Consider the following 13,819-nt stretch of genomic DNA (forward strand, 5'->3'; position numbering starts at 1 on the left):
AAATCTAAAAAATCGCCTAAGACCGTATAATTTACTAGACTAAAGTTGTAACCCAAATAAGCATGTACTATGTCCCATTTCAGGGTATGGGATAGTTTACAAATTAAGAATTGTATTAAAGAAATGTGTTTAACAATGCATCTTCTTTCAAAATAATTATACATATATTCACTTAATTATAATTTTTTTTCATTTTAGACATTCAAAAAAAAATTGTAATTTAAGTATTCGCGTTATGTAGTTCAATTATTTTGATCACTCCTGTTATAATCACAAACAACAAACTAATGTAGCAATTAAAAATATGGAGGATTTTTATTTTATTTAATATTATAATATTAAATAAATATAAATATAAATATAAAATTTGAATTCATTATTAAATATTTAATATATTTATATATATTTTTGAATTTTTTAGAACTAGGACCAAATTGAAACCATTTGTAAATTTTGAATATTAATTTTTTTAAAATTATGATTAAATTGATATAATATGTAAAAATTGAAGATTAAATTTATTATTATATCGACTTTTTTTAATTTCTATTATATTGGATTTTTTAATTGCCACATCAAATTGCCGTTTATAATTTTAACAGGAGTAACAAAAATGACCGAATTATATAACGTGATGCTTAAATTGCAACTTGAAAAAAATAATAGTTAACTAACTATGGAATTTACCCTTATATATATAAATGATCCTATCATATTGAAAACATTTTATATTTATGTAACTTGTTATGTTAATAATTTATATTATATAAACTTTAACATGTTTGTATGTTTGTATATTCAAACCGTACTTATGTATCTTTTTCATGTTTCGTATCTCATCAAACATTGCTAAATCTGATAATAACAATAATAATTATAATGATAAGAATAACTTAATTTTTATTTATTGATATTATAACTATTAAGGGAGGGAAAAAAACAAATAATAGGATATTGTTCAAACACCATTAAACCTAGAATCAAGCACAACATATAGTATTACGATTAGCTCTTCTCCGAAAATGAACCAAAAACTTGCACTCTTCATTTTCTAAAACGGTTCTTATTTGACACACAATTGGGAATCGGTTTTCTGAATACATGAAAATACTTTTTACAAAAAATATTAAACCTACTCATGTTGAAGACATTACCTATATCTGACAAATTCGAGTAACATAGATTGCATCGATTGCCTTGCCTGAATATCATCATCAGCAACCGGTGAAATTCATTCTCAAAAGCTTCGGGGTTTCGAGAAGAATGTGAAAAACAAGGATCATATTGGAATCTTAAAGCAGTGCCTGTGATGCATGTTAGATTAGCTTTATAAACTAGAAGACTGCATTTGGCTTGTCAAATTTATCACCGTTGTCGCCATAAACACTTGCTGAGAAGGAAATCCTGTATTTAAACCGGCCAGAAAAGCCTTTGAATCCAACAAGCATCATCAAAGCACAACATCAACTGAAGTACGATTGTACATTTATTACTACACTTCCTGCAGATGCCTGGTTGGCTGCTCGATTACTTCCAAAGTTCTTTTGATTTGACTCCCTCGCAATTCTTGATCCGAACTGACCAACCAAATCAAAATAACTTTGAAGTCAAGTTATAAGAAACATATCATCTCAAATATCAAACAACTCGTCAAAGAAGGCATTGCGATAACATATGATAGAACTCATTTCTTAATCAATTTTTATGCTAAGGGATATATAGCATTGCCCTGTAAACAGTTAATTCTTTTAACAAGAAGAACAATATAAAGTTCTTGTAAAGTTAAATGCTTATACCGAAAAACATAAAATAACCCAAAAAGGAAAATAGTAAGTAAAGCAAAAAAAAAAAAAAGGAAAGAAAAGAAGGAACATGGACCTGAATTGCTCTCTTGGGAAGAATTGCAGCATTATGCAAACCAAGCATATGCGCGACCTAAAAAGAGGTATACGAAATAGTATCAGTTTTAATCTCCAAAACTAGAACCGTGCAGAGCAAAGACAATCTAACCTGACTGCAATCACTAAATTTGACAAAAGTGAAAAAAACCAATTGACTTAAAGGAAAATGTAAACTAAAGAAATATGCTGACCTCTCTCAGAATCTTCTTATCACCTTTTCCACTTGGTTGATCAAGATCGGCAACCTCCCAAAGAGGAATATCCAAAAGCGTCCTAATAATGTCTTCATCTAAGAACGGAAATCTAGCCTAGTAAAGAACACAATTAAAGAGTTAAGATAAAAAGCAATAGGCACCACTTAGACAACGAGAAAAAGCCATTAGCACTACCTCCTTTCCACTATCGGCAATACATCTATCATCTCTTCCTAGATTTCTTTTCCAAATTCTCTGCATGTCCAATTTCATTTCCTTGTGTAGCCCAAGCCAACTATTGGCAGAGAAGTAATTTCACTTAATATGTAAAGATATAAACCACCGTGAAATTAGAGATTAATATAAAGACACCATACAGACCTATCATGCCTATACTTTGTCTTGTGCCGACCATATCCGGCACATTGCTCATCTGCACCAGAACCAACAAGCAGAATTCTGGCCCTTGATGTGTAATTGACACGTTTATCTTCATCAGTCTCATTATTACTCTCTTTGCATATCCAACCTTCACCACGAGCAGCAAGCCACAAAGCTATTCCTATATTCAGATCCTGGAAGTTCAAATGCAACATGGGATTCAACAGTAAGGGTTTAGAACATTTAAAAGCATTGTCTTCCACTTTCGCTGAAAATACAACATTATGTTTTGATATCAAACAACAGAAGAAAACTAGATAATTAAGTGCTTCAGTGGAAGCTAGCAATCAATAAGATCATGGAATAAAATGAGTACCATGTACGTATTGGCAGGATTAATAAGCGACAAGACACGCTTTGTTTCCCAGGTCAACTTTGACAAATCAGCATCGATATGAACAAGTCTCCACCTGTATTAAGGAACAAAATTAAAAATTTTGACGCTTAGATAAACATCGATTATCATGACAGACATCAGTTGCAACTTTGAAGGAAGCTTAACACTGAACCTTCTCAAAGGTGCAACCCTTCTAAGTTCCTTAAGTCCTGTTTTTGCACTGATTCTATCAGGAGCAGACTCACCATCAAAGCTCACATTAAGGAGATCAATCTCATCTGCCAAGAGACATTGGAAGGCAATTGCATCAGATAAAGGACTGACCAATATATTTCAGTTTACTCAATAATAATGACACTTCAGTGCCACACAAGAGAGGTAGTTTGCATCCCATATCTAGCTTTTAAACTCCTTTAATCACTTTTTTGTGTCTAAAAAAAGTGAAGGGGTATACTAGTAGCTTAGACCAGAGTTGTGAATAACCCCACCTCGAGTGTCACACTTCACACTAACCAACATTGTACAAGTTTGTTTGTCATACATGAAAGACCACTAAATTTTATTGCATCACAAAAATTTCCTCATAAGAAATATGACGTAATTAGTACCAAATGGTAAATAGTATCTATCCCTTGAACAACAGATTATACATTGGCTGGCTAGATTTCCGGTTCAAGGCACATGGATAGGTTCAAAATTGACCATTTTATACTCTCGATGACTGGATAAACTGTCATTTTGTTGACTTCTCATGCCATTAAAGGAGTAAAAAAAAGGATAAGAAATATGCAAATTTTAGGTGTTTAAATAGTTGTCTATAACATTTTCTTGGTTAAATGCAATAAAAGGGAAAAAAGAAAACACGGGTGTTAAGAACTTCTCAATTTTCCAGAGTGAAGCTTTGAACAAGACAACTTTAACATGCAAAATACAAATGGGATAGAGTGAGAAATAAATTATATACTTCCAGCAAGTTAAATTACAAGAAATAAACACATAAAGAGATAGATAGCAATACTTACAATTAGGATCTAAGCATTGATCCAACAATGCAGCAATAATCATAGAATCTAATCCACCAGAAAAGAGAACAGCCACGGGAACAGTTTCTTTTAGGGCCTACACATCCATTTATGCAAAAAACAATTTAACAAATCTGAAATACAATTACAGCTCTAACCACTAGGATAAAGCCTATTCAAGATTCAACAATCTGGGCAATAGACCAAATGTTTAGTCTTAAATTGAACTTATAATAAAGAAATGAAGAATTAAACCATCGCATCTTTCCCTAACATGTAATAACAGCAATTATAATTCAGTTCAATAAATTAGACCTGATAAATATTATACAGTGATATGCGCCGCAACATTGATTCCCTCAAAGCTGTCAACACATTCTGCGCCAAAACTGAAGCACAAATAGGTTCCATTCAATAAAAATAAAGGTTAAACAATAACATATCATCATGAAATTTTTAAATCAATAAACCAAATCAGAAAATTCTTTCAGTGATAAGAAAGGAACAAGACCACAAAACCGTACTACCTAAAATTTCCAAACTCTTACAATTCCATAATAAGACCCATGCTTATGCATGATTTTTTTTCAACAGCAACATACCTGAAGAAGACGAATTTATGTCAAGTTCAGCACTCGAAGTCCTAGAATGGGAAAAATTCAACTCTGCAGGTTTGGGTTCGATGGAAACTCTTTCCCATTCGATCAGTTCTTTCAGCATAGCATTGGTCCATTCATGTTTCTTGATTTCACTATGAAAACTCCCATCTGATTTTTTCACATCTACAGACATACTGTATATCCCACACGAAAGCTCTTCCCAAAATTTGATGCCACTACTCCCATTTTCAACTTCAAAGCCTACAACGGAGTGAGATTATTCCATACAATTCAAATTGAATTGAAAGATCGTTCATAGATGCATTGCATACAATAGATAAAAAAGTACCATATTTAGAGTAGCTCAAAAGGATTAACAGTGAATCAATTACATACTGGAATCTTGTAGCCTTGACGAAGTAGGTGACACAGATGAAAGCAGAAAACGAGGATCCTCCATGGTGGGCCAGTGAACAAGAAGACTTCTCCTACCAAACGCATCTCGACCAAACCACAGGGTTTTCGAACTTTCCTGTCAATGACAAATAAGTAAAAATTAGTAACAGATTGCCTGAAGAAAATATAAATTTTACCAAATTAAACAAAGACACACTGTGACTTACCACTAGGGGTTACCTGCCAGTAAATGATAGCCCATGGTCCTTTTATAACTGAAAGAACATCAACAATAGAACCTTTCGCTTGTCCATTAAAATCACAAGTTGTCCTATGTTCCTGGGAACGGCAGGAACAGCAGTTTCCCAGAGATTGCATAAGACTTTCAGTATCATTTTTGTCAATACCAACCTCAATTCCTCCAAATATTTCACCTTTAATCATACAACAAGAAAAGAACACAAAGCAATGGGATTATTCACTGCCTTACAAAACAAAGAAGCATAAACTGAATTTTTTTTCTGAATTTCTGATAGCAAAAGAAACAAAACCCAAAAATCTAATCGGAAGAAAGTAACAATTTTTACCATTGTAAACAAGAACGTTCCTTGAAGAATCCATCAATGGCTGACAAACAGGAGACACTCCCCTTAACTGCAACGTAGCACCGAGAAAAACAAATTCAGCAAAAGATTCAGACATGTCCGAACCTTTGTCTAGGACGTGAGATTCCTCGTTAAAAGAAGAAACCCGATAGTTAGTAGAATTTGAAGAGTTAGAATGAAGAGGAAGAAGAAGCTTCATGGTGCCCAAGCTATCGGGGCCACGTCTTTGTAAAGCAGCTTTAAGATCATCTACAGAAAAAACCAGATGTGATTTAGAGGATGAAGATATGGAATCGAGATTTAGAGACGATAAGCCGATGCGAATGCCAGAGACAAGTAAAGCGATTCCGCACATCTTGTTACCGGCGGCAGCTCTCTCTCGATTTCTCAGTGTTTTAACTGTTCCATTTAGGGTTTTGACTTTCAACCTCGCTAACTATATTTTAAAGTTCGACTCTTAAAAAAAAAAGTTAAAATTTGTTGTTAGTACCATAAAATTTAATATTTAATTTTTATATTTTAATCTATTCATTATTTTCGTTTGTAACTTTGTCAAAATGTATTAATTTAAGATATTTATTTTTCATCAACCATATTATTCGAAGAAAATTTAATTAAAATTTTAAAATAAAATATTTAATTTTAATGATTAAATTGAAAATTTCAAATAAAAATGTATGAAATATAAAAATTAAATCTCAAATTTTATAAAAAATATGGCATATTTAAAAAAAATGAAGTTCATCCCAAACAATGATTAGAGCAACATTTTAATTTTGGAATACGATCCTTTTATGAAATTAAGGGTGAGTTTGGAAACAAGGGTGATAATGCAATGTCAAGATTAATGATGAATACACTTCTAGATTTAAAAAGGATTAGAATGTGAATTTAGAATACAAAATTCAAATATATACTATTTAGTTATAATTAAATTTATTATTTATCTTAAATCGTATAGATTAAAATTATGTTGCAGTAAAACTAAGATTTAAAAAATAAATTATTAAAAAAATTTGTTTTTTTAAGTTTACAACTACTATTGTCCTAATTTTCACTGTGTAAGAAATCAAATTATTGTACAGCATAAATGAATTAAAAATGAAAAGAAATAATTAAAGTGTTACAAAACAATGAATCAGACTATTTTTAGACAAACTAATCAAATTAAAGCTCATAGTAATATTCAAAAACTCTCAAATTTTAACTACGCACAGTTAGTCTAAATTCTCAAAATTCAGGACCTCCACCTTTATCAACTAAATCAAGTCCTCAATAAAAAAAAACTATTTTTTTTTATAATTACACAAGCTTAACAAAGAAACAAATGAAAGTTGAAAGTAATCTCGTTGAGCTATCCATATTAGATTTATATTAAATTATAACACTCGAGGGAAAAAATATTAAAATATATTTATAAAACCAGAATTCTTAGAATGATAAAATTAAAATTTGAAATGTTTTTTCAAATGTCATATTTTTTAGTTTTTTTTAGTTTTTAATAAAATAAAAAGATATTTAATAATAACATAATGTACCCCACCGTTAGTGGAATTGCTTTCACAATAACATAATTTTCCTATTCTTCTACCTACAATTTAAGGGGTGAGCAAAATTTAATTTGATTCAAAAAATTCGATAAAAATTTATGATTAATTTGAATAAAAAATTAAAATGTTCAGTTTAATTTGAATATAAATTACACAATTCAAGTTATCTGATAATCCAAATAAAAAAGGACATGATAAATGTTTACATTTTCTAAAGTTAAAAGTCAAAACTATTAAGTTAAAAAATAAAATTACGTTGTTTTGATAAATATTTATACATTAAGTTAAAAGCAAAACTATTATATTGTTTATGTAGTTAAATAATCTTGTACTTCGTCTATTAGTTAAATAATCGGTTCATGTAAATACAACATTCAATACAAATAATAGGATTCATTAACTCGACTCGAAATTTTTTTGACTCGATTTGATTGAAAAAAAAATCAAATTGAGTTCAGCTATTAAAATATAATTTATCAACTCAATTAGTTCAAAAATTTTTGATTCAATCCGATGGAATCTCACCCCAAGTGTAATTAGCAGAGAAAATTTGGAAAAGAGACCGTTCCTATTGTTGAAAGTGAAAATTAAAGACAACAAACTTGCGTTGGAAAACAAAATTACATGGCCTGTTTTCAAAGGCGAAAGGAGGAATCCGAAGATGCCGATCCAACAAATCAGGAATGGAGTAGTTGAGTTTTAGCGTATGGAGAAAGACGAGCTGAGGGTTGAGGAAAGTAGGCGAACAGAAACAATTGATAAATGGAGGAAACCTGATGAGGGTTTTAACAAGGTGAACTGTGATGGAGCTTGAGATGTTGATTGTCATTTGGTTGGGGTAGGCGTTATTATAAGAAACGAGAATGGTTACAAAAAGTGAATACATTAGGGAAAATACACACAAACCATCAAAATCTTCATGCATTTAAATGTAAGGGTTAATATGTAGTTTGGTACTTGAACTATACTTTATTCTTCAATCTAGTAGTCATGGTTTTTTTCTCTTATTTTGATACCTATGGTTTTATTCTGTTAACCATTTTACCCCAAATCGTTACAAAAAGTGATGTGGTAATATTGGACTAATCAACGGTTGACACATGACATAATCGTTAAAAATGTTTTTTTAAGATTTCCTCTTTATTCCTCTTTTATTTCCAAGTGGACCTTTTTTTTTCTGTTACTTCTCCCTCGTCATCAATATTCATCATCCCTATCATCATCATCCCCAGCACTACTCCACCATCACCATTACCATCATCAAGTTTACTGTAGATTCCAAAATTGGTCTCTTGATATTTTCTTTAATAAATCTTATCTTTATTACTATCACCAACAAAAAATCATCACCATCTCCAACAATGTCTCGTCACAACAGTATCTAATACCGAAATGTTTGGTTATGCACTCACAGTCTTTGGGGTTATACTCTACAGTGAAGCCAAGAAACGAAACAAATGATGCCTCATCTTGAGATTCAATCTTTTCTTTACCCTCCAAGCTTGGATTTTCTTAAAATTTAGGGAAAAAATACCCCTCACCATTCCACTTCGAAAGTTTTTTTTTAGAGAATAAAAGAAGATGGTGAAAGAAATTGTTTTTAGAAAAATTAGTTGGTGTATTTTGAATCGGAATGTGAAAGAGACCAAAATTGAGGTTGGAAACAAAATAAAAAAAATAAAAAAATTGTCCCCAGAATCTAGGGGTGGTTGTAAACATGAGTTTTCTGGTGGTTGGGTCTATAGTATGAAAAACAAAGAGAGGAGAAACAAAATAACAAAAACAAAAAAATGAAAAGTTTGGAGAAAAAACAAAGTAAAAATCTGAAAGAAAGATTGATCCCGTGAAAAATAAAAAAGGAAATAAAGAAGAAATTGGAAAAAAAAAATTTTAACAAAATAAAAGAGGAAAAATAAAACAAAATCCACGTGGAAATAAGAAAGAAATAAAGGGAAGATGATTAACAAATATTATGCCACGTGTCAACTGGTAAATTGGTCTAATTTTGCCTTGCGGTAAACTATAAATATGATATTGAAAAATGAGGTATAATTCAGATTAACCTTTAAATCAATAATATACTTATCCAGCTGAAATCGGATTCTTTTAAGACAAACCGGAAACCCCCCAATTCGTCGCAGTTCAGATTTTGGATATTACCAAAATGTCCCACACGTAGTGTCCATTTTTGCATTTTAACAGGTCAACACGTGTCTTCCTTTTATGTCGGAGAATCTTTCAAACAATGTCTACATCATTGACGTGTCCTCCCTAATTATATTCTCTTCCAACTTTATCTATTTACTTTCTTGGAAAATACTAACTACCAGTTTCCCCTTTTTAATTCATTTTAAAAAATTAATGAGATAAAATACAATTAATGTGCATTTATAAATGTCGACTAAAAAGAAATATCCTTTAAATTAGCATTATTTAATTATTTTAACTTTTTTATTTTTATACTTTTATTTTTGTCAATTACCCAATGAAAAAAGATTAAAGTTCTATAACTTTACTGACATAGACGTAGATTATGAGGTGGATGACATATAAACATTTAATTAATTTTTAAAATTTTAAAATTTAAATATATATATAAGAATTATTTTAAAAATTAAAAATTATTAAAATTATTTAAAAATTATAAAAAAATATTTTTAAATTTTAAAAATAATTAAATATTGACATATAATTCACGTGGTCATGTGTATGCCGCGTCAACAAAGTTAACAAACATTAATTTTTTTATCCATTTTAAACGATAAAAAATACAAATTTAAAGATTAAAAAATAAAAAAAGTAAATTAAAATTAAAATAACTTTTTAAAAAATCAAAGAGCCAAAAAATCATTACACCTTATAAATTTATCAATGTTAGTATTTATTATAATTTAAAATATTAATGTACTTAAATCAAACTTGCACAATAACTGGAATTGTTCAAAATCAAAATTTATTCAATACTGAATCTCATGTGATCATCTGGTGATTAAGGGTGTTCATCAACCTAAATGTGACCTAAGCTTCAGTCGCATTAATTGTATTTATTGTTCGACTTTTACCTTATTATTATAATTTACCAAAAAAACAAAAAAATCTTACTCAATAATCACAAACAGGTTTTTAAAAATCATTTAAATTATTAATTTAATGTCAATTTTCTTTGTTGATTTGAAATTTTGATGAATGTTAAATTTAAAGTGTAATTATGAATAACTCAATCTTTTTTCTCTATAAAAAATGAAAATTTAATTTTTAATAAATTTTAAATAATTTATGAGCAAGTACGTTAATTCTGCTTCTAGTTTTTACACTTTACCAAAAGTTACGCATTTTATTTTTATACTTTAATTTTGTTAATTTATTTTATTAATTTTTAAAATTTTAGTTTTTATCAATAAAAATATAGTTAAATCATTAAGTTGAGTTTTGGTATTTTCAAAATTTAATGGTTTAAATATATTATCTTATGTGTAATATTATATTAATTTATTATTTCTACATATTACTTACTAAAATTTTAGTTAATTGATTAACAATTGTTATTTACGCTAAAATTGTAATTTTAAAATTTGAAAAATATAAAATTTAAAATAATCTAATTAGAGAATATGAACTAAATATACAACTGTACACATGATAAAAGAATAATAATTAAATTTAATCAAACAAATTTAATTATTATTTTTATAATAAATCTAAAATTTAAAATTTAAAAAATATAAAAATTAAAATTAACTAATTTAAAAAATACATATACTATCAAAAAAATTAATTCTACTCTTTAAAAAGAATATCCTGCCTCTGCCTCTGCCTCTGCCTCTACTGTTTATATGAAGAACAAACTTAGAAGTGAAGGGAGGTAGCATCATTGGTAAAGGAGAAATTTTAAAAAATGAGGAAACCACGTGGCAAATTCCTAGACACCTAAACTGAAGCCGACACGTAGCTGCTGCTCCCTGCTTCATTTTATACAATTACACGTGTTATTATATCCCCTAACAATTTGTTTTCTTTTTGTTTTTCCGGCCAGCTTGTTTTCCAAAACACGTTAAAAAGGCAATCCCTTTTAAACTATTATTATCTAAATCGTATACCACGTGTCGCTCGGGTGCTTCTCCTGATCGCCACTTTTCTCCGTCTCATTTATCAGGGTATTTTCGTCATAATCAAATATTTCTTCCTCATTTACTCCATTTTCAACATTAATAAAAAACAAAGGAAAACCCTCTAAATTTTCTCCTTCCTTCTACTTCTCTTGAATCTCTTCAATCATTTTGCTCTCTTCACCCAATCAATTGTTTCTCTCAGACCATCCTTCTTCTTCTTCTTCTTCTTCTTTTTTAATTTTTTTTTGTAAAATCGACTTCATTTAATATACAATTTTTTTGTGTGTAACGAAATGAGCAAGAAACATTTTTTTTTTTGAGTTGATATTGGTTTCAAGTTGGAGTTTTGTCATTCAATCTTAACTCTTATTTGTATTACATAATTCTTTATTTTTCTTTTTAAAAAAAGGAAACTTTGGTGTAAAAATAATCAAAGTTTATGCATATTGGTAAGGCTAACTTGGATCAAAATCTGGTTTTTTGTTATGTCACATAGACAGAGAATAGCTTAAGGTTTTTTTTTGTTGGCTTTTTTTTTTCTTTGCGTTATGTTTCCATCAACAATGGGAGAAACGAATGAGAACATAAGAATTAACAGCAGCAAAGAACGGAGCAATCTTTCTTTGCAGATGGAGAAATACCCAAGGGACCTGTTACAAAGATTCATGTCAACTGAAACCCAAGCTTCAATAACAAGTGAAAGAGAAGAAGATGAAGCAGAAGAAGAAGTGGAGCTGAATCTTGGGTTATCATTAGGAGGCAGATTTGGGGTTGATAAGAATGCAAAGAAGTTGATAAGGTCATCCTCCATTGCTAGTTCAATGCCAACATCTAGAGAAGAAGGTGCCAACAATACTCCACCAACGATTCCTTACCCAACACTGATTAGAACCTCTTCTTTGCCCACCGAGACTGAAGAAGAGTGGAGGAAGAGAAAAAAATTGCAAAGTCTAAGAAGAATGGAAGCCAAGAGGAGAAGAAGTGAGAAGCAAAGGAGTTCGAGAGAGAAAATGGAGGTGAATTTGTTAGAGGAAGACAAGCAACCTGGAAGAGCCAATATTGTTGGGGTTGGACCACCTTTTGGATTGCAGAGTCGGGCTGCATCTGCAAGGCAGATCACTTCACAAGGCTCTATAGGATCACTAGGAAGAAGCTCTTCTAGTATGTCAGAAATGGAAAATAAAGCTCTTCAAGGTACTTTCTCCAACACTATCATCTATAGGATATTGTACATGCATTTAGTTTCAATTCTTGGATTTTGGGGTAGATAATAGTGGCTTTGTTAGTTTCATAGTTGAATTGGAACTGACTTCAGATGAGAGATGGTGGCATTTCCCCTTGCATCATTTTGCAGTCACATTTTCTTTATTATTTTGATCTCTTTTTCTCTTTTAGGCTTTTGAAGTTGAGGATTGTAAACATTTTGTTCTTTGGAATGATTCACTAGTCTTAGGCTGCATTAGATGTATTTGAAAATTGATGAAAATTAGTGCATTGGAGTTCAATGAACTGTAGCCGGTAAAGAGTACCATACTACTATTACTATACAAGTACAGGCGCTGTGCAGGCCAAGGATGTAGTTCAAATAAGAACATAAAAATCATGGGATTTAGAATAACTGGATATTCAAATAAGAGAGCACTCATGGACGAAATCATCCTTGATTGAAGTTCCTTTCACTGCTACTTGGACTTGTTGTACATACTTTGTGATGGTTTTGCATACCCTGAATTACACACTCGAGCTAATCAGCAGATATTTTGCACCTTGGAGGAGAAACGTATCAGTTTCTCCTACTTCTTCCATGTAGTTTCACTTTACGGTTTTAGCCTGCTTGATCGATCTTTTGGCAACATGTGGAAGATTTTAAGTTTGGCTCATAGATGCCAAATTTGTTTCGATTACTCCTATGTTAATAGCTACCAGCCTAACGTTTGCCATGTTGATCATTGGTGTTGATTATTTATGATTAAGCTATTGGTTGCAGCAGCTGGTTTTCATATTCTTATAGTCCCATGCATTGCAGGAGCAGGCAGTTGTGGTGAAGCGAGAAGCTCCGGTAGCATCCAGTCCTTGCAAGATCAAGGTAGTCAAGAGGCTGCATGTTCTTCAGGGAAAAAAACAAGTGAAACCTGCCATACTCCGGAACTTGAGGCCGAAACACTGAGTAAAACGGTTGAAAATAAAGGGAAAGAACGAGGGAGTGCGATGGAAGACATGCCTTGCGTATTCACCAAGGGAGATGGTCCAAATGGGAAAAGAATAGAAGGCATTCTATATAAGTATGGTAAGGGAGAGGAAGTGAGGATAATGTGTGTGTGCCATGGAAATTTTCTATCTCCAGCTGAGTTTGTCAAGCATGCAGGTGGTGGTGATGTCGATCACCCTCTTAGACATATAGTTGTAAATCCTAACTATGCTTCATTTTTCTAGTGGACTTTGATGTCATCCCTTCACAAAATTGCCCATTGGGATGTGTAATAGGGACAAATTTAAAGTGACAATTTTTGGAAAACATTCATTTTCTATTTGGAATATGTTAAGAAGTGAAAGTCTTAACTTGCTTCCTGATGTCTCGTAGGAGATTTTTTTTTTCAATGCCTCTTCTTTTGACCATTTGGTTCAATCTTTGCCAGCTGGAGTTTTAAAGCTACGGTTTCTGGGA

At 30.9% G+C, this 13,819-nt stretch overlaps 2 protein-coding genes across 3 annotated transcripts; one reads left to right on the forward strand and one right to left on the reverse strand.

The window, feature by feature from the left end:
* Nucleotides 1-975: 975 nt before the first annotated feature.
* On the reverse strand, nt 976-5,924 carry LOC107946369 (asparagine synthetase domain-containing protein 1). Its single transcript, XM_016880657.2, has 13 exons — nt 5,478-5,924; nt 5,131-5,324; nt 4,891-5,026; nt 4,498-4,755; nt 4,211-4,284; nt 3,896-3,992; nt 3,046-3,151; nt 2,853-2,946; nt 2,477-2,670; nt 2,291-2,390; nt 2,093-2,209; nt 1,879-1,935; nt 976-1,577 (listed from the first exon to the last, which is right to left on the reverse strand). Exons 1-13 carry the CDS (start codon nt 5,848-5,850, stop codon nt 1,464-1,466), a joined length of 1,914 nt encoding a protein of 637 aa, XP_016736146.2. The 5' UTR covers nt 5,851-5,924; the 3' UTR covers nt 976-1,463.
* A 5,302-nt stretch (nt 5,925-11,226) lies between these two features.
* On the forward strand, nt 11,227-13,718 carry LOC107946370 (ninja-family protein AFP2). 2 transcript variants are annotated; one of them, XM_016880659.2, is made up of 2 exons: nt 11,227-12,348; nt 13,181-13,718. In XM_016880659.2, the coding sequence occupies exons 1-2, from the start codon at nt 11,703-11,705 to the stop codon at nt 13,585-13,587; spliced, it is 1,053 nt and encodes a 350-aa protein (XP_016736148.2). In that variant the 5' UTR covers nt 11,227-11,702; the 3' UTR covers nt 13,588-13,718. The 2 variants fall into 2 exon arrangements, with proteins under 2 accessions (XP_016736148.2, XP_016736147.2); XM_016880658.2 differs by having other exon boundaries at nt 11,234-12,348; nt 13,166-13,718.
* The last annotated feature ends 101 nt before the right edge of the window (nt 13,719-13,819 follow it).

The sequence above is a fragment of the Gossypium hirsutum genome, chromosome D12, assembly GCF_007990345.1.
Source record: "Gossypium hirsutum isolate 1008001.06 chromosome D12, Gossypium_hirsutum_v2.1, whole genome shotgun sequence".
NCBI lineage: Eukaryota > Viridiplantae > Streptophyta > Magnoliopsida > Malvales > Malvaceae > Gossypium > Gossypium hirsutum.